The 24983-nt window shown below is 41.6% G+C and overlaps 1 protein-coding gene across 6 annotated transcripts in view; it reads right to left on the reverse strand.

The window, feature by feature from the left end:
- Positions 1-23368, reverse strand: part of NARS2 (asparaginyl-tRNA synthetase 2, mitochondrial) — a 166679-nt gene extending 143311 nt beyond the window's left edge. For 3 of the 6 annotated variants that reach the window (XR_016036412.1, XR_016036411.1, XM_088832342.1), the window contains exons 1-6: positions 22886-22985; positions 20209-20372; positions 17636-17745; positions 17151-17271; positions 10724-10864; positions 3881-3961 (exon numbers count right to left, since the gene is read on the reverse strand). Coding sequence is in view for 4 of the 6 variants with exons in the window: in XM_088832342.1 (XP_088688468.1) it covers positions 3881-3961; positions 10724-10864; positions 17151-17271; positions 17636-17745; positions 20209-20364 (609 nt within the window). In the remaining 2 variants the exon portion in view is untranslated. Of the gene's footprint in view, positions 1-3880; positions 3962-10723; positions 10865-17150; positions 17272-17635; positions 17746-20208; positions 20373-22885 lie in introns of all 6 variants that reach the window. The other 3 variants (XM_055416087.2, XM_055416090.2, XM_055416089.2) reach the window with 3 other exon arrangements.
- Positions 23369-24983: the final 1615 nt, after the last annotated feature.

Genomic DNA, 24983 nt, shown 5'->3' on the forward strand with positions numbered 1-24983 from the left:
TGTATTTCAAGATGGCCATCTTACTGCTTTCCTCAAACCTAAGTATGTATGCCAGGCATCCTTTCCTTTAAGAGCACTGCACTTCATCACTGCACTTCATCGTTATCAGAGCAAAAAAAGAGCACTAATATGAGAAGCAAGAATTTAGGTATGACACTTCACTTTCTCCTAATAGCAGGGTGCCAAGACTCAAACTCCTATGCCTCTACATGCAGTCAGGAAGATACCCACACTGTGAAGCCTGGAAGCGCATCGATGTGTGAGGTGGGAATAAGAAGGAGCACTGCTTTCAAAGGAAAGAGGGTTGGCAGGGGCAAAAGACAAGTCTTAGGAGCTGAACTGCTGAAAGCAACAAAGACAATGGATCATTTAAAAAAAAAAAAGCCACAGATTGAAATCTGATCTAGACCCTGACTGCAGGAGCCTAGGATCAATCAATTCAAGAGCATCTCTTTCTGACACTCTGAATAAACAAAGCCTAATTCCACTATCTAAAATTCCTCAGCATGACCCTGAAGAACTATGAACACAGAACACTTCTTATTTGTTTTACTGCTGTTTAGTAACTCAGTTGTGTCTGACTCTTTGTGAGCCCATGGACTGTAGGCTCCTCTGTCCATGAATTTCCCAGGCAAGGATACTGGAGTGGGTTGTCATTTCCTTCTCCAGAGAATCTTCCTGACCCAGGATCAAATGTGAGTCTCCTACACTGGCAGGTGGATTCTTTACCACTGAGCCACCAGGGAAGCCCTCTCATTTATTAAGCTTCAGAAATTCATTTTCCCCTTTCTATATATTTATACTTGGCTTGTGTTGTTTAGAGTCCAAAACACACATGTTCTAATCATTCAGACTTGCTTGCAGGATTTCTCTGGTGGTAAAGCACTTAGCTCCAAATTTATCTTATTTAAGTTTGCTACACAAATTTATTTATTTAATTTGGGCCTAATAATTCCCTTCATACTTGTAAAAACTCCTTTTTAAAAATTTATTTTTTAATTGAAGGATAAATGCTTTACACAATTTTGTGGTTTTCTGTCAAACATCAACATGAATCAGCCACAGATGTACATATGTCCCCTCACGTCAAAACAACTTCTCGTAGTGAATACACTGTTCGAGTACATGAAGAGAAAGCATCATTACCAAGAGTCAGAACATACTGAACCACAGAGAGCAGTTTTATACAGGTCCTGTCATTTGATGGAATCACCCAAATGTATAAAGAATTTTGACTTCCCTCAGAGACATAGAAATCAGTGAATATATGAAATAAATACAAAAAGGACCAGTCATCAACATATATTTCTCTCTGTATGTTGTTATACTAACTGGCCAATGATTTTAAACAGGCTGTCTAACTGGCAAGTGAAAGGCTTTCAACTGCCTACAAGTAAGAAAAACTGGTAACTTTTAAATTTCCTGCAACAAGTGCAGGCTAACAATGCCTGGCCCATAGAAGGAGCTCAAAAAATAATTGCTGAACAAAGGATTGAAATAAAAGCCTTCACGAGGTATAGAGACTAAATCATTTTTATGAAGAATACATTTTCTAAAGACTCTGAAAAAAGAAAATATTCACATGCATACTTTTCTATTTTAGTTTATCCCTTAAAATAAGAATTACACCCAAAAATGTTAACTGGAGCTTGAATTTATATAAAAGATATCTTAGAATTTTTATTAATTCTTCAAATTTTTCTAACTTATCACTTCATAGTTATCAAAATGGCAAACAGAGTAGTAAATTAAAAATCCACTCCTTTCACAAAGGAGGCAAGAATATACAATGGGGCAAAGACAACCTCTTCAATAAGTGGTGCTGGGAACAAAACTGGACAGCTACATGTAAAAGAATGAAATTAGAACACTTCCTAACACCATACACAAAGATAAACTCAAAATGGATTAAAGACCTAAATGTAAGACCAGAAACTATATAACTTTTAGAGGAAAACCTAGGCAGAACACTCAATGACATAAATCAAAGTAAGATCCTCTATGACCCACCTCCTAGAATAATGGAAATAAAAACAAAAGTAAACAAGTGGGACCTAATTAAACTTAAAAGTTTTTACACAGCAAAGGAAACTATAAACAAGGTGAAAAGACAACCCTCAGAATGGGAGACAATAATAGTAAATGAAACAACTGACAAAAGATTAATTTCCAAAATAGATAAGCAGCTCATACAACTCAATACCAGAAAAACAACCAACCCAATCAAAAAGTGGGAAAAAGACCTAAACACTCATTTCTCCAAAGACATACACATGGCTAACACACACATGAAAAGATGCTCAACATCATTCATTATTCAGTTCAGTTCAGTTCAGTCGCTCACTCATGTCCGACTCTTTGCGACCCCATGAATCACAGCACGCCAGGCCTCCCTGTCCATCACCAACTCCCGGAGTTCACTCAAACTCATGTCCATCGAGTCGGTGATGCCATTACTATTTCTCTATTTCACATATAGTAGTTTGTATCTGCTAATGCCAAACTCCTAATTTATCCTCCCCATCCCCTTTCCTTTTGGTAACCATAAGTTTGTTTTCTATGTCTGTGAATCTGTTTCTATTTGGTAAATAAATTCATTTGTATCATAGTTTAGATTCTACATTTAAGTGATATCATATGGTATTTTTCTTTCTCTTTTTGACTTACATCACTTAGAATAATAATCTCTGGGTCCATCCATGTTGCTGCAAATGGTGTTATTTCATTCTTTCTTATGGCTGAGTAGTACTCCATTGTATATATATCAATATACACCACATCTTCTTTATCCATTCACTATTAGAAGAATGCAAATCAAAACTAACAATGAAGGTACCACTTCACACTGGTCAGAATGGTCATCGTCAGAAAGTCTACGAACAATAAATGCTGGGGAGGGTGTAGAGAAAAGGGAACCCTCTTGCACTGCTGCTGGGAATGCAAATTGATACTGCCACTATGGAAGACGGTATTGAGATTCCTTAAAAACTAGGAATAAAACCACCATATGAGCGAGCAATCCCACACCTAGGCATATACCCTGAGGAAACCAGAGTTGAAAAAGAAACATGTATCCCATTGTTCACTGCAGCACTATTTATAATAGCTAGAACATGGAAGCAACCTAGATGTCCATCAACAGATGAATGGATAAAGTTGTGGTACATATACACAATGGAATATTACTCAGCCAAAAAAAGTGAATCAGTTCTAATGAGGTGGATGAACCTAGAGCGATTATACAGGGTGAAGTAAGTCAGAAAGAGAAAGATGAATATCGTACATGAATGCATGCATAAGTATGGAGTCTAGAAAGATGGTACCAAAGAATTTATTTGTAGGGTGGCAATGAAGAAAGACATAGAGAACAGACTTATGGACACAGGGAGAGGGGAGGACAGTGAGATGTATGGAGAGAGTAACATGGAAACTTACATTACTGTATGTAAAACAGATAGTCAATGGGAATTTGTTGTATGTCTCAGGGAACTCAAACGGGCTCTGTATCAACCTAGAGGGGTAGGATGGGGAAAGAAACGGGAGGGAAGTTCAAGAGGGAGTGGACATATATATACATATGGCTGATTTACATTGAGGCTTGACAGAAAACAATGAAGTTCTGTAAAGCAATTATCCTTCCATTAAAAAATAAGTAAATAAAAATTCACTTCTTTAAGTCACAATGTAAGTAATATAGCTGGTTGCACTGAAAATTAAAGAAGTATGAATTTCCTATATATGTTTTTCTAAGGATTATTATCAATAAAACTTCAGGTTCTGGTCATGGTCTATCCATTTAATTCTCATTAAATTTAAATCAACTCTCAAATGAAAAATATGAGCGAGTAATATATCCTCCAAGATGGGATGCACAACTTACTTCAACTTGAAAAAGTTCTCCAGCCCCCTCACAGTCATTGGATGTGATTACCGGGGTATGAATATGCACAAAGCCACTGTCCTGGAAGAAAAAGAGAAACCACTTTTCTCAGTACATCTGTCTGTGAAACAGTTCCAAGAATATACACCTTTTTACATGATTAAAATAGCACTAAGAGAATGTCACATCAAATTTCTCCTTAATCCCCAAATAAAACTACTGAAATATCAAATGGAGTGTTTACTATGCACAAAAAATATTATTAATAAATCCAAACTAACTTAGACAATATCTAGTCCAACCTTCTCACCTCTAAGATAAGGAAACTGAGGCCCAGAGAAATTTAATGAGAGGCCAAAATCATACAACTAGTCACTGTCAGAGCTGCAACTGGAACCTGGGTACTCAGGCTCCCTCTCTGGTGCCATTTCCTCTTCTCGCTTCTCCAACATACTGGTAGTGATTTAACACACACTCACTCACTCAGGATAATGCACCATGATGTTGCCCACATTACTAAGGGAATACAAAGTGATCAATATTAAGTTCAATTATTTTGGGATAAGAAATTGTAAAAACTCTAAACAGGAGAAAAATGTGGCAATCAGGGACTGAAAAAACAAAGAGCAAAAACAGCAGAAATATTATTTAGGAAGTCTGCCATTAAACTGATAGCACAATGCACTGCACATGAGGCAGTGTACTTCCTCCACCCCAAGGAAGATTCTGAGCAGCAAATCCTAAGGCACCCAACTGCAATTCTTCCACTCTGAAGTCTGAGACTATTTCCATTAGTGAACCACAAAAGCGGTTACTAGTAAAATTGAAATAACCTGGCAACTTCAAAGCTATACTTTCATTTTGACTATGGATGTAGGTAAAAGGTTGCAATTAGCAGAAATGTTGCAAGGCAGGGGTGGGGGCAGCTATAGTGAATTTATGTTGCAAAGGCAGAAGAATGTGTTTAATAGACACATTCTGCTCTTGAAATCAATACAATAAATTCATATATATACATCTGCCTGTGTGCTCAGTCACTTCAGTCCTGTCCAACTCTTTGCGATCCCTAAGACTGCAGCCCTCCAGGCTCCTCTGTCCATGGAATTTTCCCAGCAAGAATACTGGAGTGGGCTGCCACGCCCTCCTCCAGGGGATCTTCCTGACGCAGGGATCAAACTGGTGCCTACAGAACTGCACACAGATTCTTTATAGCTGAGCCACTGGGGAAATTCATATATACATCTAATCTCTGCTACATGCTGCCGATCATGGGTGAAATGTAAACTATATCAGTGTACTACCAGGGGCCTTCCATATTTGCCCCTTCCTTCCCATAAGTCTGAATTCAAGTATTCTGGCAAGGATACAAAGCATCCAGCCAAGTACTTGCCTTATGAGGTAGAATGATTACATTTTCAAGCTATAAATTAGGAGTCTTAGGAAGTATTCAAATATGTACTTAATCTGGGAACAACATTCGGAGAAGTGCTGCAGAGAGCACATTATAGAGAATAAATGAAACAGAATCAATAACATGACTGCATTAAACTTTTATCTCCCAGGAGCCAAGAATTATGGACATGAATCATTTATTCCACATGAATGCAGGCGACTGTGAGCAGGACTGCAGTAAACAAAGAAAGGAAGTGAAAATCCAAAGGAAATGAGGGTGGCGAGAGGGAGGGGAAAGCGAGGAGAAAAGTTAACGGCTGAATGTAACTGCCAGGGTTGGAACTGGTCAACTGCTATGAGAAACAATGCTGTACATCTTATGGAAATAACTGGGTGGGATTTAAAAAGATAAAAATTACTCAAATAATGCTAAACCTCCCAAAAGGCGTCACCAGCTTTTTAAGTCTAAACAATGCTAGCAAGACCTATCATATCTAAGACTATAACATTACCACCAAAAGTATAAAGAAGTAGGTACAAAGGAATAACAAAGGTGAGAACAAAGTCCAAAAATGAGAAAGTGAACAGCGAAGTAGGAAAATAAATAGCAAGGGTACTGTCAGTGGCTGCCTCCAATGGGGTTCCGGTGTCAAGTACTTATCCCATCCCACAGCAAAGGGGTTCCTAACGAGAGATATAAATGCCAGAGAAGGGGGCAAAAATAGTGGCCCAATTATTCAGATCTCACCCACCACCTCTAAATATCTAAGTATTTGGACAGATACATATTTCTACAACCAGATATGATAAAACAATGAGTACTTGAAAGTTAAAAATTCATGTACTAAGGCCCATATGTATTACTCAGACTCATGGACTGTTTTTAACACACACAAAACAAGTATTATTTAATCAGACTCAACAGAAGAGAAACAGGACAGCAACTGCTGGCCACAGGTGCACCACTGGCAACAGTGACAGCAGGAGGAGGCCAACAAACAGAACAAAACCCAAAAACACACCCCATAAAAAGCAGCCACAGGAGCTCAAAGACACAGCAGTCTAGGGTCATTTAACCCAGGGTCAAAGAACACTCCCCACTGTGACAGGGTTTGAAGGCACTGCCATGCTGAGAAGGAAACAATCTGATACTCAGACAGAGGAAGAAACTCAACTCATCAAGAAAGGGCAAACTCTTATTAACATCTTTTCAGAAGCTTAAAGTACCAAACATAGAAACAGCACCCAATACAGAATAATATATAACTATAATTCAGTATGTCCTATAACACTCATACACAAGTGGGTAACATCTTAAAAGGGGAATATCAGGATTATGTTTTCTAGGGCCTTATAATTAAAGAGTGAACTTTTAAGATTCAAAAGTACCTATCTTTATAAACATGTCCAACACTGCAAAAATTCATTATTTTCAACCACCTAAAAGATCCCTGGGTTGGGAAGATTCCCTGGAGGAGGGCATGGCAACCCACTCCAGTATTTTTGCCTGGAGAATCCCATGGACAGAGGAGCCCAACAACCTACAGTCCATAGGGTCACAAAGATCAGACACAACTGAGCAACTAAGCATAGCACAAAATGTTTTTCAAATTTTACTTTGCTGATTCTTTGATTTCACAGTTTTCTAGTTTATTCTCTCACGTAAAAACAGTTTATCTGTAAAAACTTCAGATAATAAACAAATGTGTAAGCTCACTTCTTAATGGACTGCCAATACCACCACCTAGTGGCCAGAAATCCATAAAACTTTCAGAATTAAAGCAGGTCCATCACCGACTCTGTGGACATGAGTTTGAGTGAACTCCGGGAGTTGGTGATGGACAGGGAGGCCTGGCGTGCTGTGATTCATGGGGTCGCGGAGAGTCGGACACGACTGAGCAACTGAACTGAACTAATTAATAGCTGAAGACAAATGGGGGAAAATACTTTTATACATATGAAAATGTACCCCTTTAAACCATTGAGATGACATTGTATAATGTGATTTATTTTCCTGTTTATTCTTATGCTTTAAAGCCATGCTGTTCTTTAGCTGTCACACCAGAAATTATCTCTTAAGGAGCTCTGCAAAGAGCGAGAATTTTCTTGTGTTCTATGGTAGGGCTGCGCCTGCATGAAGTTGGATGCTGTCCAAGGAAAGGGTATGCTGTCAGACAATCTTCCCAAATGAGCTGGATCTGGAGAAGTGGCTTAGGAAGAGTTCCAAAACTACATGGAATAATACTGAACTTTATCTATTGGCTCACTATTGCCTTTGGAGCCCTTCCATCTACCACATGGGAGGAGGGTCTCATAACTGACCAACCTGATTCCACTGTGGCTTTCCTGGGTTGGGGATAAATGGCTGAAAAGCAAAGCTAAATGAGACAAATGTCTTTAGTCATTAGATCAGCCTACTTGATCACCAATAATCCTTTAAAATTAGCACTTACTGTATATAAAATCTGTGACCGAGAAACAGGAACTAGATTTACCCTCCTGCCTTAAACAATCAAAAAACAAAACAAAAGAATCCACAAGCAAACCACATGGAACGACAGTTTTCAAGACACTGGATATCAGGCAACAAAGGAGAGTGAACCCTGAGAGACAGGAAACAGACACAGTGAACCCCACCAGCAGCCCAGTTTATTGCTTTAAGATTTCCCAGATGACAACAGGAAGCAGGAATAAATAAAGCAGAGCCCAGAAGACTCCCTGAGTTGAAGAGACAGAGCTGAGAGTCTGAGGAGGCCAAAATGGCACGAATTGACAGGACCTAGTCCCAGAGAGCAAAGAGGTGTGCAACAACTCCAGAGACACACAGAGAGTCACCCTGGAGTACGGATCAGTATTGATCAAGTGGAGGAATGATCAGCTCATGCATGTGAGGAGACCATCCAAGGCCAGAAAAAGAACTATCCAAAATGATTAGAGGAAACAGTGCCTATTCCCACAGCCAGGTTACAAGATCTTGTAATTCACAAGGTACTAGGTCGACTGTACAGGAAGGCTTTGCCTCAGTAGTGGGGAATAACAGACCTAGATTGAGCACTGCTTCGGATTTACTTGAAAGTCAAAGTATCAAGTCACTCAGTCGTGTCCAACTCCACAACCCCATGGACTGCAGCCCACCAGGCTCCACTGTCCGTGGAATTCTCCAGGCAAAAATACTGGAGAGGGTTGCCATTTCTTCTCCAGGGGATCCTCCTGACCCAGGAGTCAAACCCGGGTCTCCTGCATTGCAGGCAGATTCTCTACCATCTGAGCCACCAGGGAAGCCCAGAAAAAAGGCTTCCCTGACTGAGAATTGACCCCGGGCTGCAGCAGTGAGAGTGCCATATCCTAACCACTAGACTACCAGGGAGCATACAGATCATAAAAGCAAGATCCTCCCAGTAACTTAACTACATACCAGAACAGAACATAAGAAGCTTTATAAATATCCAGCACCCAGCAAGATAAAATCCACAAGGTCTGGTAACTAATCAAAGATTAGCAGGTATAAGAAGAAGCAGGAAAAGAGAATCTCTAATGAAGAGACTAATCAATTAAAACTGACTCATAACTGACATGTTAGGACATAAAAATGGTTACTAAACAGCTATGAAAATTATACATAATTTTAACTAAAACTGCTGAATATGTTCAAAAGAGTAGAGACATGTAAGACCTAAAAAATGAAAAAGCCTCGATTTCTCCAAAGAAGACATACAGATGCTAACAAACACATGAAAAGATGTTCAACATCACTCACTATTAGAGAAAAGCAAATCAAAACCACAATGAGATATCACTTCTACTGATCAGAGTGGCCATCATCAAAAAGTCTACAAACAATAAATGCTGGAGAGGGTGTGGAGAAAAGGGAATGCTCTTGCACTGTTGGTGATCCAGTGGTATCACCACTGTATCAGCGGTAAACTGATACAGCCATTATGGAAGACGGTATTAAGAGTTCTTAAAAACTAGGGGAAAAAACCACCATATGACCCAGCAATCCCACTCCTAGGCATATACCTCGAGGAAACCAAAATTGAAAAAGATACATGTATCCTATTGTTCACGTAGCATTATTTACAATAGCTAGAACATGGAAGCAATCTAGATGTCCATCGACAGATGGATAAAGAAGTTGTAGTACATGTACACAATGGAATATTACTCAGCCAAAAAAAAACTGAATCAGGTCTAATGAGGTGGATGAACCTAGAGACTATAACACAGAATGAAGTCAGTCTGAAAGAGAAAAATATCGTATTCTAACACTTATATGGGCTTCACTGGTGGCTCAGAGGTTAAAGCATCTGCCTCCAATGCGGGAGACCTGGGTTCGATCCCTGGGTCGGGAAGATCCCCTGGAGAAGGAAACGGTAACCCACTCCAGTATTCTTGCCTGGAGAATCCCATGGACGGAGAAGCCTGGTAGGCTACAGTCCACGGGGTCGCATAGAGTCGGACACGACTGAGCGACGGAACGGAATGGAACACATATATACGGAATTTATAAACATGGTATGGAAAAATTTATTTATAGGTCAGCAATGGAGAAACGGACATAGAGAATAGACTTATGGACCTGGGGAGAGGGGAGGAGAGGGTGAGATGTATAGAAAGGGTAACATGGAAACTTACATTACCATATGTAAAATGGAGAGCCAATGGGAATTTGCTGTATGGCTCAGGAAACTCAAACAGGGGCTCTGTATCAACCTAGAGGGGTGGGATGGGGAGGGAGATGGGAGGGAGGTTCAAAAGGGAGGGGATAAATGTATATCTATGGCTTATTCATGTTGAGGTTTGACAGAAAACAACAAAATTCTGTAAAGCAATTATCCTTCAATTAAAAAATAAATAAATTAAAAAAAATAAAATTAATGATCTGAAAAAAAAAGCCCAAATCAACCACTTACGAAACCTATAATGTATAGGGTGAAAAATGCACTGAATATGAACAACAATAAATCAGGCATTGCAGAAGAAAAGATCAGTAAGCAAAAAAACAAAAAGGACACAGCAAAAGAAACTATCCAAAAGAAATAAACTGGGGGAAAAGAAGATTTTTCAAAAAAAAAAGAACATGAGTGAGCTATGGGAATATCATCAAGTGGTCAAATATACACGGGTAACTGAAGTCCCCAAAGGAAAGAGGTAACATAAAAAAATATGATGAAAAATGACTGAAAAACCTAGTGAAAACTGAAATGCATAGATAAGAAATTCAATGAACTCCAGACACAAGAAGCATTAAAAAGCTGTGCCAAGGCACATATTAATCAAATTGCTCAAAGTTAGTGATAAATAGAAAATTTAAAATCAGTCAAAGAAAGAAGTTCACATAATAAAGCATGCTTGGAATAAATAACCAGAAGACTTTTCAGGATACTACTCCAGTATTACAATTATTCAACTTCTTCACCAGAATGAACACTGAGAAGCAAAGCTCCTTACCTTAAAGAAAGAATGGATAGCTGCTGTGGCTTCACTGCGAACCCTCAGTACAGAACCCAGAACGTTAGTCCTACACCTGAGGTGAGGATATTGTCTCAGATATTCCAGAGGATGCCTCTCTTTATATTTAAAAGGGAAAGCCTGAAACAACAGGAAAAACAAGTGAGAAACGAACAAAGATACTGCTTTATAAAATCAGTTTACAGGGCATTTGTTAAATAGCAATGTTTTAAAACTAAGATGCTTTCCTTCTCATTTTCTTAACATAACTGAATATGGTCCACATGAATTCTAACACATTAGTACAATGGTGAGTGAAATCAGAGAATGGGTTTGAATCCAGATCGACTTTGTACTAGCTTTGGGATCTTGGGCAAAATTACTTATTATCAGAGAGGCTAATGTGTTACTTATCAAATTTCTATCCATTAGCTATCAATCACTATTTACAAATAGAGATTAGGATATAATCATGCAAAACACTCCTAGAGAAGGAAACGGCAACCCACTCGAGTATTCTAGCCTGGAAAATTCCACAGACAGAGGAGGCTGGCAGGCTACAGTCCACGGGGTAGTGAAGAGTTGGCCACGACTGAGCAAAAGCAAAACACTCCACTTTTGGGCACACAGTTTAGAATATTGTAGATATTAAAGATTACGTTTTCTACAACAATATATACACAGCTGGTATTCAATTTTAAAATCACCAAAGTATCTTGAAGGTCCACAAACACTCATAATCTATTAGCACTACTAAGACCATCCCCATGGAAAAGAAATGCAAAAAAGCAAAATGGCTGTCTGAGGAGGACTTACAAATAGCTGTGAAAAGAAGAGAAGCAAAAAGCAAAGGAGAAAAGGAAAGATATAAGCATCTGAATGCAGAGTTCCAAAGAATAGCAAGGAGAGATAAGAAAGCCTTCCTCAGCGATCAATGCAAAGAAATAGAGGAAAACAACAGAATAGGAAAGACAAGAGATCTCTTCAAGAAAATTAGAGATACCAAGGGAACATTTCATTCAAAGATGGGCTCGTATGGGCCTAACAGAAGCAGAAGATACTAAGAAGAGATGGCAAGAATACACAGAAGAACTGTACAAAAAAGATCTTCCTTCATGACCAAGATAATCACGATGGTGTGATCACTCACCTAGAGCCAGACATCTTGGAATGTGAAGTCAAGCTACGAACAAAGCTAGTGGAGGTGATGGAATTCCAGGTGAGCTATTTCAAATCCTGAAAGATGATGCTGTGAAAGTGCTGCACTCAATAAGCCAACAAATTTGGAAAACTCAACAGTGGCCACGGGACTGGAAAAGGTCAGTTTTCATTCCAATCCCAAAGAAAGGCAATGCCAAAGAATGCTCAAAGTACTGTACAATGGCACTCATCTCACTCGCTAATAAAGTCATACTCAAAATTCTCCAAGCCAGGCTTTAGCAATATGTGAACTGTGAACTTCCAGATGTTCAAGCTGGTTTTTGAAAAGGCAGAGGAACCAGAGATCAAATTGCCAACATCTGCTGGATCATGGAAAAAGCAAGAGAGTTCCAGAAAAACATCTATTTCTGCTTCATTGACTATGCCAAAGCCTTTGACTGTGTGTATCACAATAAACTGTGGAACATTCTGAAAGAGATGGGAATACCAGACCACCTGACCTGCCTCTTGAGAAACCTGTATGCAGGTCAGGAAGCAACAGTCAGAACTGGACATGGAAAAACAGACTGGTTCCAAATAGGAAAAGGAGTACGTCAAGGTTGAATATTGTCACCCTGCTTATTTAACTTATATGCAGAGTACATCATGAGGAATGCTGGGCTGGAAGAAGCACAAGCTGGAATTAAGATTGCTGGGAGAAATATCAATAACCTCAGATATACAGATGACACCACCCTTATGGCAGAAAGTGATGAGGATCTAAAAAGCCTCTTGAGGAAAGTGAAAGAGGAGAGTGAAAAAGTTGGCTTAAAGCTCAACATTCAGAAAACTAAGATCATGGCATCTGGTCCTATCACTTCATGGGAAATAGATGGGGAAACAGTGGAAACAGCGTCAGACTTTATTTTTTTGGGCTCCAAAATCACTGCAGATGCTGATTGCAGCCATGAAATTAAAAGATGCTTACTCCTTGGAAGGAAAGTTATGACCAATCTAGATAGAATACTAAAAAGACATTACTTTGCCAACCAAGATCCGTCTAGTCAAGGCTATGTTTTTCCCGTGGTCATGTATGGATGTGAGAGTTGGACTGTGAAGAAAGCTCATCACCGAAGAATTGATGCTTTTGAACTGTGGTGTTGGAGAAGACTCCTGAGAGTCCCTTGGACTGCAAGGAGATCCAACCAGTCCATTCTAAAGGAGATCAGTCCTGGGTGTTCATTGGAAAGACTGATGTTGAGGCTGAAACTCCAATACTTTGGCCACCTCATGGGAAGAGTTGACTCACTGGAAAAGACTCTGATGCTGGGAGAGATTGGGGGCAGGAGGAGAAGGGGACGACAGAGAATGAGATGGCTGGATGGCATCACCGACTTGATGGATATGGGTTTGAGTGAACTCCAGGAGTTGGTGATGGACAGGGAGGCCTGGCGTGCTGTGATTCATGGGGTCGCAAAGAGTCGGACACAACTGAGTGACTGAACTGAACTGATCACCATTTATGAACATGTGCTGATGTTTCAGAACATGGGGGAGGGTCAACAGCTTTCTGTCATCTCAGGGAGTATATATTCATAAAAATTTAAAAGGAAATTTTGACCCTACCTTGAAAAACTTCCCTAAAAACTGTAGGACCAAAAACAAAGTTTCAATAAGAAAGCTAACAGAGAAGTGAAGTAAAAGAGCTACTTTTGTTCAGTTGCTCAGTCATGCCCAACTCTTTGCAACCCCATGGACTGCAGCACGCCAGGATTCCCTGTCCTTCACTATCTCCCAGAGTTTGTTCAAAATCATGTCCATTGTCAGTGACACCATCCAACCATCTCATCCTCTGTCACTCCCTTTTCCTGCCCTCTATCTTCCCCAGCATCAGGGTCTTTTCCAATGAGTCATCTCTTCACATCAGGTGGCCAAAGTATTGGAGTTCAGCATCAGTCCTTTCAATGAGTATTCAGGACTGATTTCTTTTAGGATTGACTGGTTTGATCTCCTCGCTGTCCAAGGGACTCTCAAGAGTCTTCGCCCACCAAGCATCAGTTCTTCGGCACTCAGTCTTCTTTATAGTCCAACTCTCACATCCCTACATGACTACTGGAAAAACCATAGTTTTTCTTTGCACTTTTGTCGGCAAAGTGATATCTCTGCTTTTTAATACACTGTCTAGGTTTGTCATAGCTTTCCTTCCAAGGAGCAAGCATCTTAATTTCATGGCTGCAGTCACCATCTGCAGTAATTTTGAAGCCCAAGAAAATAAAGTCTCCCACTGTTTCCCCATCTATTTGGCATGGAGTGATGGGACAGGATACCATGGTCTTCGTTTTTTGAAAGCTGAGTTTTAAGCCAGCTTTTTCACTTTCTTCTTTTACCTTCATTCAAGAGGCTCCTTAGTTCTTCTTCACTTTCTGCCATAAGGGTGGTGTCATCTGCATATCTGAGGTTATTGATATTTCTCCTGGCAGTCTTGATTCCAGCGAGTGATTCATCCAGCCTAGTATTTTGCACAATGTACTCTGCATATAGGTTAAATAAGCAGGGAGACAATTATACAGCCTTGATGTATTCCTTTCCCAATTTGGAACCAGTCAGTTGTTTCATAGCCAGTTCTCACTGTTGCTTCTTGACCTGCATACAGCTTTCAGGAGGCACATAAGGTGGTCTGGGATTCCCATCTCCTGAAGATTTTTCCAGTTTGTTGTGATCCACACAGTCAAAGGCTTTAGTGTAGTCAATGAAGCAGATGTTTTCTGGAATTTCCTTCCTTTTTCTATGTTCCAACAGATGTTGCCAATTTGATCTCTGGTTCCTCTGCCTTTTCTTAATCCAGGTTGTACAGCTGGAAGGTCCCAGTTCACATACTATGTAAGCCTCGTTTGAAGGATTTTGAACAGTACCTTGCTAGCATGTGAAATGAGTGCAAATTGTGGGGCAGTTTGAACATTTTTTGGTATTGCCCTTCTTTGGGATTGGAATGAAAACTGACCTTTTCTATTTCTGTGCCCACTGCTGGGTTTTCCAAATTTGCTGCCAGATTGAATATAGCATTTTAACAGCATCATCTTTTAGGATGTGAAAATCTCAGCTGGAATTCGATCACCTCCACTAACTCTGTTTATAGTAATGATTCTTAAGGCCCACTTGACTTCACACTCCAGTAATGGCAGCCTATTTTTGAGTTATCTATTCCTTTTAGGCCTGTACACACACTAAATTGTGATGTATAGAAAAAGGTCCCATACCTACGAAAGTGACAATACGATCAAGTTAACAAGAATCTGGGGACTGATTAGGCTCAGAGTTCCCTAACTGTGAATACTTACAAATGACACTGAAATGAGGGGGAAGATTAGGGGAAGGCATCAATATTCACCAAGGGAAAACAAATTACAAAGAGTAAAACACAGCGCAAAATTTTAATAATGAAACCTCTCTAAAAAGCAAAAGTATAATGGTTACCATTTTCATTCTTTTGAGTTCCAAATTATTTTCACAGTCTATTTTTCAGACACCTTCGTATCTGATTCTTAATTTTAAATGTCAATTAGAACTTCTTAGAATATATTTCAGAAAGACATTTTTAAAAATTGCCTATTTTCTTTCTTTCCTGTTTTAAATTTCTTCTAGTTATCCAAAAGAACTAAAAATGAGCTAAAATAATGCTATTTCCCTGTATTTCCTTACTTTTTGTTCATTAAATATTTGAAGATGAGTACAGATAAACCACAGGGGAGTCAAATGGCTAGGACATAAACTTCAGCTGTGCCACAACATGACCTAATGCAAGTTATTATGCCTGGTTGGGCCTCATACCCTCCAATTAGAAAATGGATGGATAATCCATTGAAATTATCCCCTCTGACCTCTTTATCGCTGTTCAATTGTTAAGTCATGTCCAACTCTTTGTGACCCCATGAACTGCAGCAGTCAGGCTTCCCTGTCCATCACCATCTCCCAGAGTTTACTCAAACTCATGTCCACTGAGTCCGTGATGCCATCCAACCATCTCATCCTCTGTTGCCCCCTGCTCCTCTTGCCTTCAAACTTTCCCAGCATCAGGGTCTTTTCCAATGAGTCTGCTCTTTGCATCAGGTGGCCAAAATATTAGCGCTTTACCATCAGTCCTTCCAATGAATATTTGGGGTTGATTTCCTTTGGGATTGACTGGTTTCATTTCCTTACTGTCCAAGGGATTCTCAAGAGTGTATAACCTCTTTATCAATCTATAAATAAAAAGCTACCACCGCTGCAGTATTCTTGCCTGGAAAATCCAATGGACAGAGGAGTCTGGCGGGCTACATTCCATGCAGTCACAAAGAATCAGATGCGACTGAGCTCACACACATACTAACACAAGTGTCCCAAAAACAAGAGTAAACATGTCTTAATGTAGCATTTATCTTTGTTCCACCCAAACATGACCACACTCTAGCACTGTCCAATAGAATTTCCTGTGATAAATAGAAATGTTCTGTATCTGTGCAATGCAGGACGGAAGCCACTAGGTGCATGTGAATACTGAACACTTGAGATGTGGCTAATGCCACTAAGGAAGGGAATTTTTAAATTTAATTTTGAATCATTTAATATTAAATAGCCACAGGTGGCAATGGCAAGCCACTCCAGTACTCTTGCCTAGAAAATCCCATGGATGGTTGAGCCTGGTAGGCTGCAGTCCGTGGGGTCGCTAAGAGTCGGACACGACTGAGCGACTTCACTTTCACTTTTCACTTTCACACATTGGAGAAGGAAACGGCAACCCACTCCAGTGCTCTTGCCTGGAGAATCCCAGGGACGGGGGAGCCTGGTGGGCTTCCGTCTATGGGGTCACACAGAGTCGGACACGACTGAAGTGACTTAGCAGCAGCAGCAGCAGCAGCTAGTGGCTACTGCACTGGATGATACAGTTCTAGATAATGGAAAAGTCATTTCGAGGCAAGCATTCCTAAGAACTCAGTTTGCCCTGGTATGTCTTTGTCATTGTAGCTGACTAGGCATGCTTGTAAAAGAGGCAAATTTCAATAGTGAAAGGCACCACAGAGATGCACAGAGTAGTATTACTTAGCTCCTACTCCTAAGACTCAACCATTTACATGAGTACTTTCTGCTACTCTTTCTACATTCCTCAGTCTATAGTCTGTTTCAATTATCTAGGAAGTCACAATCGAAATGTTCCAAGTGCCATCTTCCTAGCATTACACAAAAAACGCTGCTAAAGTTTTAAATTAAGCCATTTTAAAAACAGCCTCTGTAAAAGTGTTATAAAACATACCTTGGCATCACAATTGCCAACAACTTCGATTTTTTCTGCCTTCAGTTCCACATTTTGCTTTTTGGACGGACTTTTTACCAACTGCCCTTGAACTTCCACGGAACTCCCGAAAGCCAGTTCTCTACAGTAATGAAAAACCAACATAAACAAGATCTTACAAGTAGCCCTCATATTAATTCAAATCTTGCTATCAAAACACTAAAGCATTTAATGATAGAAGTTTACCCTTAATTGGGTTAAGAACTACATGTAGTTAAGAAAGAGGCAAAGGATAGGCAGGGGATATTGTCATATGAAAATGTTAGAGAAGAAAACAATCTTGAGTCTATGCATTTGGATTTGAGCATCAATGATATGAAAAGCAGATCTGTTTAGAAAGATCACTGAGGGGCAATATGAACACCTGGATGATGGAAATGAGGAACAGAGGAGATGAAAAAGCAAACAAAAAAACCCCCAAAATATTCTTAAAACAAAAACCTCACCTACTGTCAAAGCTTGAATCTGCTACAACCTGAAGGCTTTCCAAAGATGACCCATCATTTACGTGCAGGAACAGGACTTCCTTCTGGGAGCGGACTGAACGAATCCATCCCTGATGAGAAATATTTCTAAACTTGAGTTTAAAACACAAACATTTTATATTTTCATTACATATACACACAGAAGACTAAATGAAAAAATCCTCATAACCCTGCCTGAACAATCAATTGCTTTTATAATAGTTCATCCACACGCATATATAATTTTATATGGTGCTTATCATAGTGAAATATAGCTTTGGCATTCCACTGTTGTTTCGTTAACAAAGTTCACCATTTTGAATAGATGCCCCAAATCCCATTAGGTTCACATGCCTAGTTCACATAACCAATCCCCCAATATTCCAGGTTTTCTTCCTGCCCCTAACCCTTCCCCTACACAACAGGGCACATATCTTGGTTCTTTTCTCCTTTTGTATCAAATTCCCCGAGAGATTATGTACAGACTAGAAAGGTCTTCATGGGATTGTTTTTTTTCCCAAAGTATCACACAAAAAGAGCTCTCAAGAAACTTAGTATGAACACATACTAAGTAAAACATAAACTTTCAAAGACACTCTGAATTTAAATGACAGGTATGCATGAGGGCTTCCCTGGTGGCTCAGTGGTAAAGAATCCACCTGCCAATGCAGGAGATGTGGGTTCTATCCCTGGGTGGGGAAGATCTCCTGGAGAAGGAAATGGCAATCCACTCCAGTATTCTTGCCTGGAGAATCCCATGGACAGAGGAGCTTGGCGGGTTACTGTCCACAGGGTCACAAGAGTCAGGCACAACTCAGACACTAAACAACACAAGAATGTATGAGTACAAATGAGATGAATTCAAGTAGACTAGTAACACTAAAAACAGCTCTATGAGAGATGACAACCAACATACATTTAACTAGCATAGAAGTTGAGAATATTCTAGCAGTCTTTCAACAATTATGAAACAACTGATGGTATCTGATTAACCATTTAAACACTGGGAAACCATGAATGGCCATTAAACTTGGGGAAAGGGGTATGATCCTACTTAGAAAAACTGTATTCACCCAGGCTTTCTTTGTATCCTCAGCATACCCTGTAGACACTGTTATTCAAGCCCTTCTGTTACTTATTTGCATGTCCATATTTTGGGGGTTTAGGAACCATGTTTGTAGTTGCCTTGAAGGCTACTGTCAGGGACACAGTAGATAACCCACAAGTATTTTTCAGTGGAAGAATATCTATCATGTACTGAACACATATGTGACAGGCATTTTACTACCTTCTTCATATACTGTCTCAATCTACTCCTTCCAAAAGCTCCATGGATTTTCATCAGTCACATCTTACAAGTGAAGAATTGAGGCTCAGAGAAGTTAAATAACTGGCATAAGGTCACACTGCCAGTAAAGGAAAAAGACTCAATTTGAACTCAAGTCTACCAGGAAGCCCTTGATCTTTCTTCAGGGCTATACAAATAAGAGGTAAATTACCTCAGTCTCATGCACAAGGCCCTTCATAACTTGGAGCAAGGCCAATCAACAGTAATTTCCAAAGCACCACAGTCTTGCTTTTTACTTGTTAGTAAAAGTTAACACTTATGGAACACTGTTTAATGTGCTTCTGTTCTACTTCACTCTGTGAAATAAGGACTACCATTATCTCCATTCTTATAAGAGGAAATTGAGGTTAAGAGCACATAAGCAACCTGTTCATCATTAACAAGCTACCAAGTGGAGAGATTTAAATGTAGGCAGCTTGACCACAGCTCTGTCAAACTGCTATACTCCATTCTGCTCTTTAAAAATATTTATCTACTTAATCCTCACAAGAACTTAATGAAGTGAATATTATCGTGTTCAGTTCAGTCGCTCAGTCGTGACCAACTCTTTGTGACCCCATGAACCACAGCACACCAGGCCTCCCTGTCCATCACTAACTCCCAGAGTCCACTCAAACTCATGTCCATTATGTTGGTGATGCCATCCAACCCTCTCATCTTCTGTCGTCCCCTTCTCCTCCTGCCCTCAATCTTTCCCAGCATCAGGGTCTTTTCAAATGAGTCAGCTCTTCGCATGAGGTGGCCAAAGTACTGGAGTTTCAGCCTCAACATCAGTCCTTCCAATGAACACCCAGGATTGATCTCCTTTAGGATGGACTGGTTGGATCTCCTTGCAGTCCAAGGGACTCTCAAGAGTCTTCTCCAACACCACACTTCAAAAGCATCAATTCTTCGGTGCTCAGCTTTCTTCACAGTACAACTCTCACATCCATACATGACTACTGGAAAAACCATAGCCTTGACTAAATGGACCTTTATTGGCAAAGTAATGTCTCTGCTTTTTAATATGCTGTCTAGGTTGGTCATAACTTTTCTTCCAAGGAGTAAGCGTGTTTTAATTTCATGGCTGCAGTCACCATCTGCAGTGATTTTGAAGCCCAGAAAAATAAAGTCTGACACTGTTTACCCATCTATTTGCCATGAAATGATGGAAGTGGATGCCAGGATCTTAGTTTTCTGAATGTTGAGAAAACTACATTCAGCCAACCTGTTCACTCTCCTCTTTCACTTTCATCAAGAGGCTTTTTAGTTCCTCTTCACTTTCTGCCATAAGGGTGGTGTCATCTGCATATCTGAGGTTATTGATATTTCTCCCGGCAATCTTGATTCTAGCTTGTGCTTCTTCCAGCCCAGCGTTCCTCATGATGTACTCTGCATATAAGTTAAATAAGGAGGGTGACGACACACATTATCACGTTAGGGATGAAGAAACCTATTCAGAGAAGGTAGAATTACCTTGTTAAATACTCAAAGTTACCAAGTAGTAGAGCTGGAATTCAAATACAGTTCTTAGTTCAAAGATCTCATTTTTAATCAATAAATTGTTCTGAAATGCTCTTTCGACCCCATTCCCCCTTCCTTTACCCGGGAACACATCCTTCAGGATTCAGCTGAAACGTCACCTCATGCAAGAAGTCTTCTTTGACCACCTCACACTCTTAAGAACTTCCCTCTGTCTTCCCAAAGTTTTCTATAGAAATACAGCTAATACTTATCATATTGTTACAATTTCTTGTCTTAACCATCAGACCAGGGCTGTATACAATACAAATTGAGCCACATATGTAATTTTACATGTTTTACTGGTCACATGAAAAGTAAAAAGAAATGACTAAAATTAATTTTAACAGTATATTTCATTGAATCCAAAATATATATCAACACGTAATCAATATAAAAAATACTCAGCTACTTTGCATTTTTTTTTTTTTTGGCTCTTCAAAACTGGTGTGTATCTTACAACTACATTACCACTCAATTTAGATGCTTCTAAATTAGACTGTTTTTGCCACTGTTTAGTCACTAAGTTGTGCCCGACTCTTCGCGACCACAAGGACTGTAGCCAGTCAGGCTCCTCTGTCCATGGGATTTCCCTGGCAAGAATACTGGTGTGGGCTGCCATTTCCTTCTCAACAGGATTTTCCCCATCCACAGATCCAATCCTTCTCTCCTGCCTTAACACTAAGCCACCTGGGAAGCCCCAAAATTAGACTGTACAGCACTAAAAGTGAAGCCTGCTAACCTAGGGAGTAGGTTCTGTTCTTCCTCCTCTCTAGACTACCACACAGAAGGTATCATTAATGTATGTTGAATTAACAGATGAATGCAAGAAAATGTTTTGATTTGTATCACAGAAACCCATGAAAACCAAAGAAACACAAAGAGGGGGAAACTGGTCACACAACTAGAAATCAAGGATATGTGAAGACAACAAAAATAACTGTATGAGTGTTACAGCAACCTAATAAGTCAAACCATCTTGCTTGGTCTGCTCCTTTAAGCAGGAATCTTCTGTGTGAAGATCCTGCAAATATTATTAACATGAGAAATGTTAGCAGCTAACATTTACTGAGATGGACCACAGTACTAAATATTTTATAACTAAACTTTAGGACTATGAACTAAGGACTATTATCTCCATTCTTATAAGAGGAAATTGAGGTTTAGCGCACATAAGCGATAAGCCAATGATTAACAACCTACTAAGTGGCAGAGATCTAAACCTAGGCAGTTTGACACCAGAGCTCTTTCAAACTGCTACACTGCATTTGTTCTCCTAATTTACTGCATATGTGTGTGTGTCCCTCCCCATGGACTGCAGCCCGCCAGGCTCCTCTGTCCATGGAATTCTCCAAGCTTGTACACTCCTAAACCCCATTTGTTCTAATTCGGTGAGTGTGTGGAGGGGCGGGGCGATGGACTGCAGCCCACCAGGCTCCACTGTCCATGGGTTTCTCCTACACTGCATTTGTTCTCCTAATTGTGTGTGTGTGTGTCCTAATTCAATGTGGGTGGCGGTCCCAATGGACTGCAGCCCACCAGGCTCCTCTGTCCAACGGTTTCTCCAGGCATGAACACTGGGGTGGATTGCCGCTGCCTTCTCCACCTAATTACCAAACATGTGGTTCTGGAGAAGACTCTTGAGAGTAACCGGTCCATTCTAAAGGAGATCACTCCTGGGTGTTCACTGGAAGCTAAAGCTGAAAGTCCAATACTTTGGCCACCTCATGCGACGAGCTGACTCACTGGAAAAGACTCTGATGCTGGGAGGGATTGGGGCCGGGAGGAGAAGGGGACGACAGAGAATGAGATGGCTGGATGGCATCACCGACTCGATGGACATGAGTTTGAGTGAACTCTGGGAGTTGGTAATGGACAAGGAGGCCTGGCATGCTGTGATTCATGGGGTCGCAAAGAGTCGGACACGACTGAGCGACTTAACTGAAGTTATATGCGAAGCCCTGAGGCAGTTAAAAGTTGAATAAACAGTATGGTTTGGTTGACCAAACGTTTACTGACAACCATGTATGAATACCAAGACGGGTAACAGTTCCTGCTTTCAAGGAGTTTTGTCACTGTGAACACACGGCATGAGGGACAAATGAAAAGGGGTTCGTTCATTTTTCTCTATTACTAACAACACCCTGAGTTATGAAAGCAAATTTCCAGCACTTTTCAGGCACTGAAACAGTTTTCCGAAAAGTAACGGTAACCGAGGAAAGGAGAAAAACGAGGACACACGCTCGCCTGTATTTTCTAACTTTCCCCGCCGGTCGTTCTGTCCACCGACAAGCTGAGAGGTGGGTGAGCTGAAGGACAAGCTTAGAGGCGGATGCACCACATCCGTCAACGAGGACAAACCCGCCCCCTGCCGACACACTAACCTGGACCTTAACGCGCTCCCCGTTCGCGCTCTGGACGCCCAGAGCGCCCCGCACGCTCACTCTGGCTGCAGGTCTGTGCCTCGGGCAGGGAGACGAGGAGCAGGAGCGCAGGGCTCGGAGCAGGCACCGCGCCCGGAACATCGCGCGGCCGCCCCAGGCCCTCCTCGGGACCAGCCCTGAGGCCAGCGCGAGCGGGCTCTGCCGGCGGGGACCCTCTCTCCTCCCCTCTTCCGGGCCGCAGCCCTACACTCCAGCGCTCCAGAGCCCCCCGCGGGCTTCCTTCCCCTTCACGGGCTCCCGTTCGGTCCCCACAGGACCTCTGTTTCCCGAAAGGGCGGAACGGAGACCGCTCATTCAGCGGCGAACGGCGAAAAGAAAGCGCTCCCTGAGAGCGCAGGGAAAACCTGACAGACTCCCTCAGGTTCTAAACTCACGCCCCGTGCGCTGGCTGAAACACGCGCCGCGGTCGCCCGAACGTCACCACGCCAACGTTCACGTCATCACGCTACGAGGAAGTTCCGAAGGAGCATGCGTACTTACGACTCCGTTTAAAGAGGCGCTGGGGCAGCCTGGTGGGCTGCTGTCTATGGGGTCGCACAGAGTCGGACACGACTGAAGTGACTTAGCAGCAGCAGCAGCAGGGGCAGTATTAGCAGGAGCGGAGGAAGGGGCGGGGTCAGGAGCTGGGGTGGGAGGAGCTAAGGCCCAAGGGTTGTAGAGATTAGCATGGAACTGGTGGGCTGCCAGTTCTCCTCTTGATGAAAGTGAAAGAGGAGAGTGAAAAGGTGGGTTGAAGCTCAACATTCAGAAAACAAAGATCATGGCATCTGGTCCCATAACTTCATGGGAAATAGATGGGGAAACAGTGGAAACAGTGTCAGACTTTATTTTTTTGGGCTCCAAAATCACTGCAGATGCTGATTGCAGCCAGGAAATTAAAAGACGCTTGCTCCTTGGAAGGAAAGTTATGACCAACCTTGATAGTATATTAAAAAGCAGAGACATTACTTTGCCAACCAAGGTCCGTCTAGTCAAGGCAATGGTTTTTCCCGTGGTCATGTATGGATGTGAGAGTTGGACTGTGAAGAAGGCTGATCGCCGAAGAATCAATGCTTTTGAACTGTGGTGTTGAAGACTCTTGAGAGTCCCTTGGACTGCAAGGAGATCCAACCAGTCCATTCTAAAGGAGATCAACCCTGGATGTTCATTGGAGGGACTGATGCTAAAGCTGAAACTGCAATACTTTGGCCACCTCATGCGACGAGTTGACTCACTGGAAAAGACTCTGATGCTGGGAAAGGTTGGGGGCGGGAGGAGAAGGGGACGACAGAGAATGAGATGGCTGGATGGCATCACCGACTCTGTGGACATGAGTTTGAGTGTACTCCGGGGGTTGGTGATGGACAGGGAGGCCTGGCGTGCTGTGATTCATGGGGTCGCGGAGAGTCGGATACGACTGAGCGACTGAACTGAACTGAACTGAACTGGTGGGCTGCCTTCTATGGAGTCACACAGAGTCGGACACGACTGAAGTGACTTAGCAGCAGGTAACCTGTCAGTACTCTTGCCTGGAAAATCCCACAGATGGAGGAGCCTGGTGGGCTGCAGTCCATGGGGTCGCTAAGGTCGGACACGACTGAGCTACTTCCCTTTCACTTTTCACTTTCATGCATTGGAGAAAGAAATGGCAACCCACTCCAGTGTTCTTGCCTGGAGAATCCCAGAGATGGGGGAGTCTGGTGGGCTTCCGTCTATGGGGTCGCACAGAGTCGGACACGATTGAAGCGACTTAGCAGCAGCAGCAGCAGCAGGTAACCTATCTGGAGAAGGCAATGGCATCCCACTCCAGTACTCTTGCCTGGAAAATCCCATGGATGGAGGAGCCTGGAAAGCTGCAGTCCATGAGGTCGCTGAGGGTCGGACACCACTGAGCGACTTCACTTTCACTTTTCACTTGCATGCATTGGAGAAGGAAATGGCAACCCACTCCAGTGTTCTTGCCTGGAGAATCCCAGGGACGGGGGAGCCTGGTGGGCTGCCGTGTATGGGGTCGCACAGAGTCGGACACGACTGAAGTGACTTAGCAGCAGCAGCAGCA

Source organism: Moschus berezovskii, chromosome 25 (assembly GCF_049115385.1).
Source record: "Moschus berezovskii isolate FMDL1 chromosome 25, NW_MosBer_1.0, whole genome shotgun sequence".
NCBI lineage: Eukaryota > Metazoa > Chordata > Mammalia > Artiodactyla > Moschidae > Moschus > Moschus berezovskii.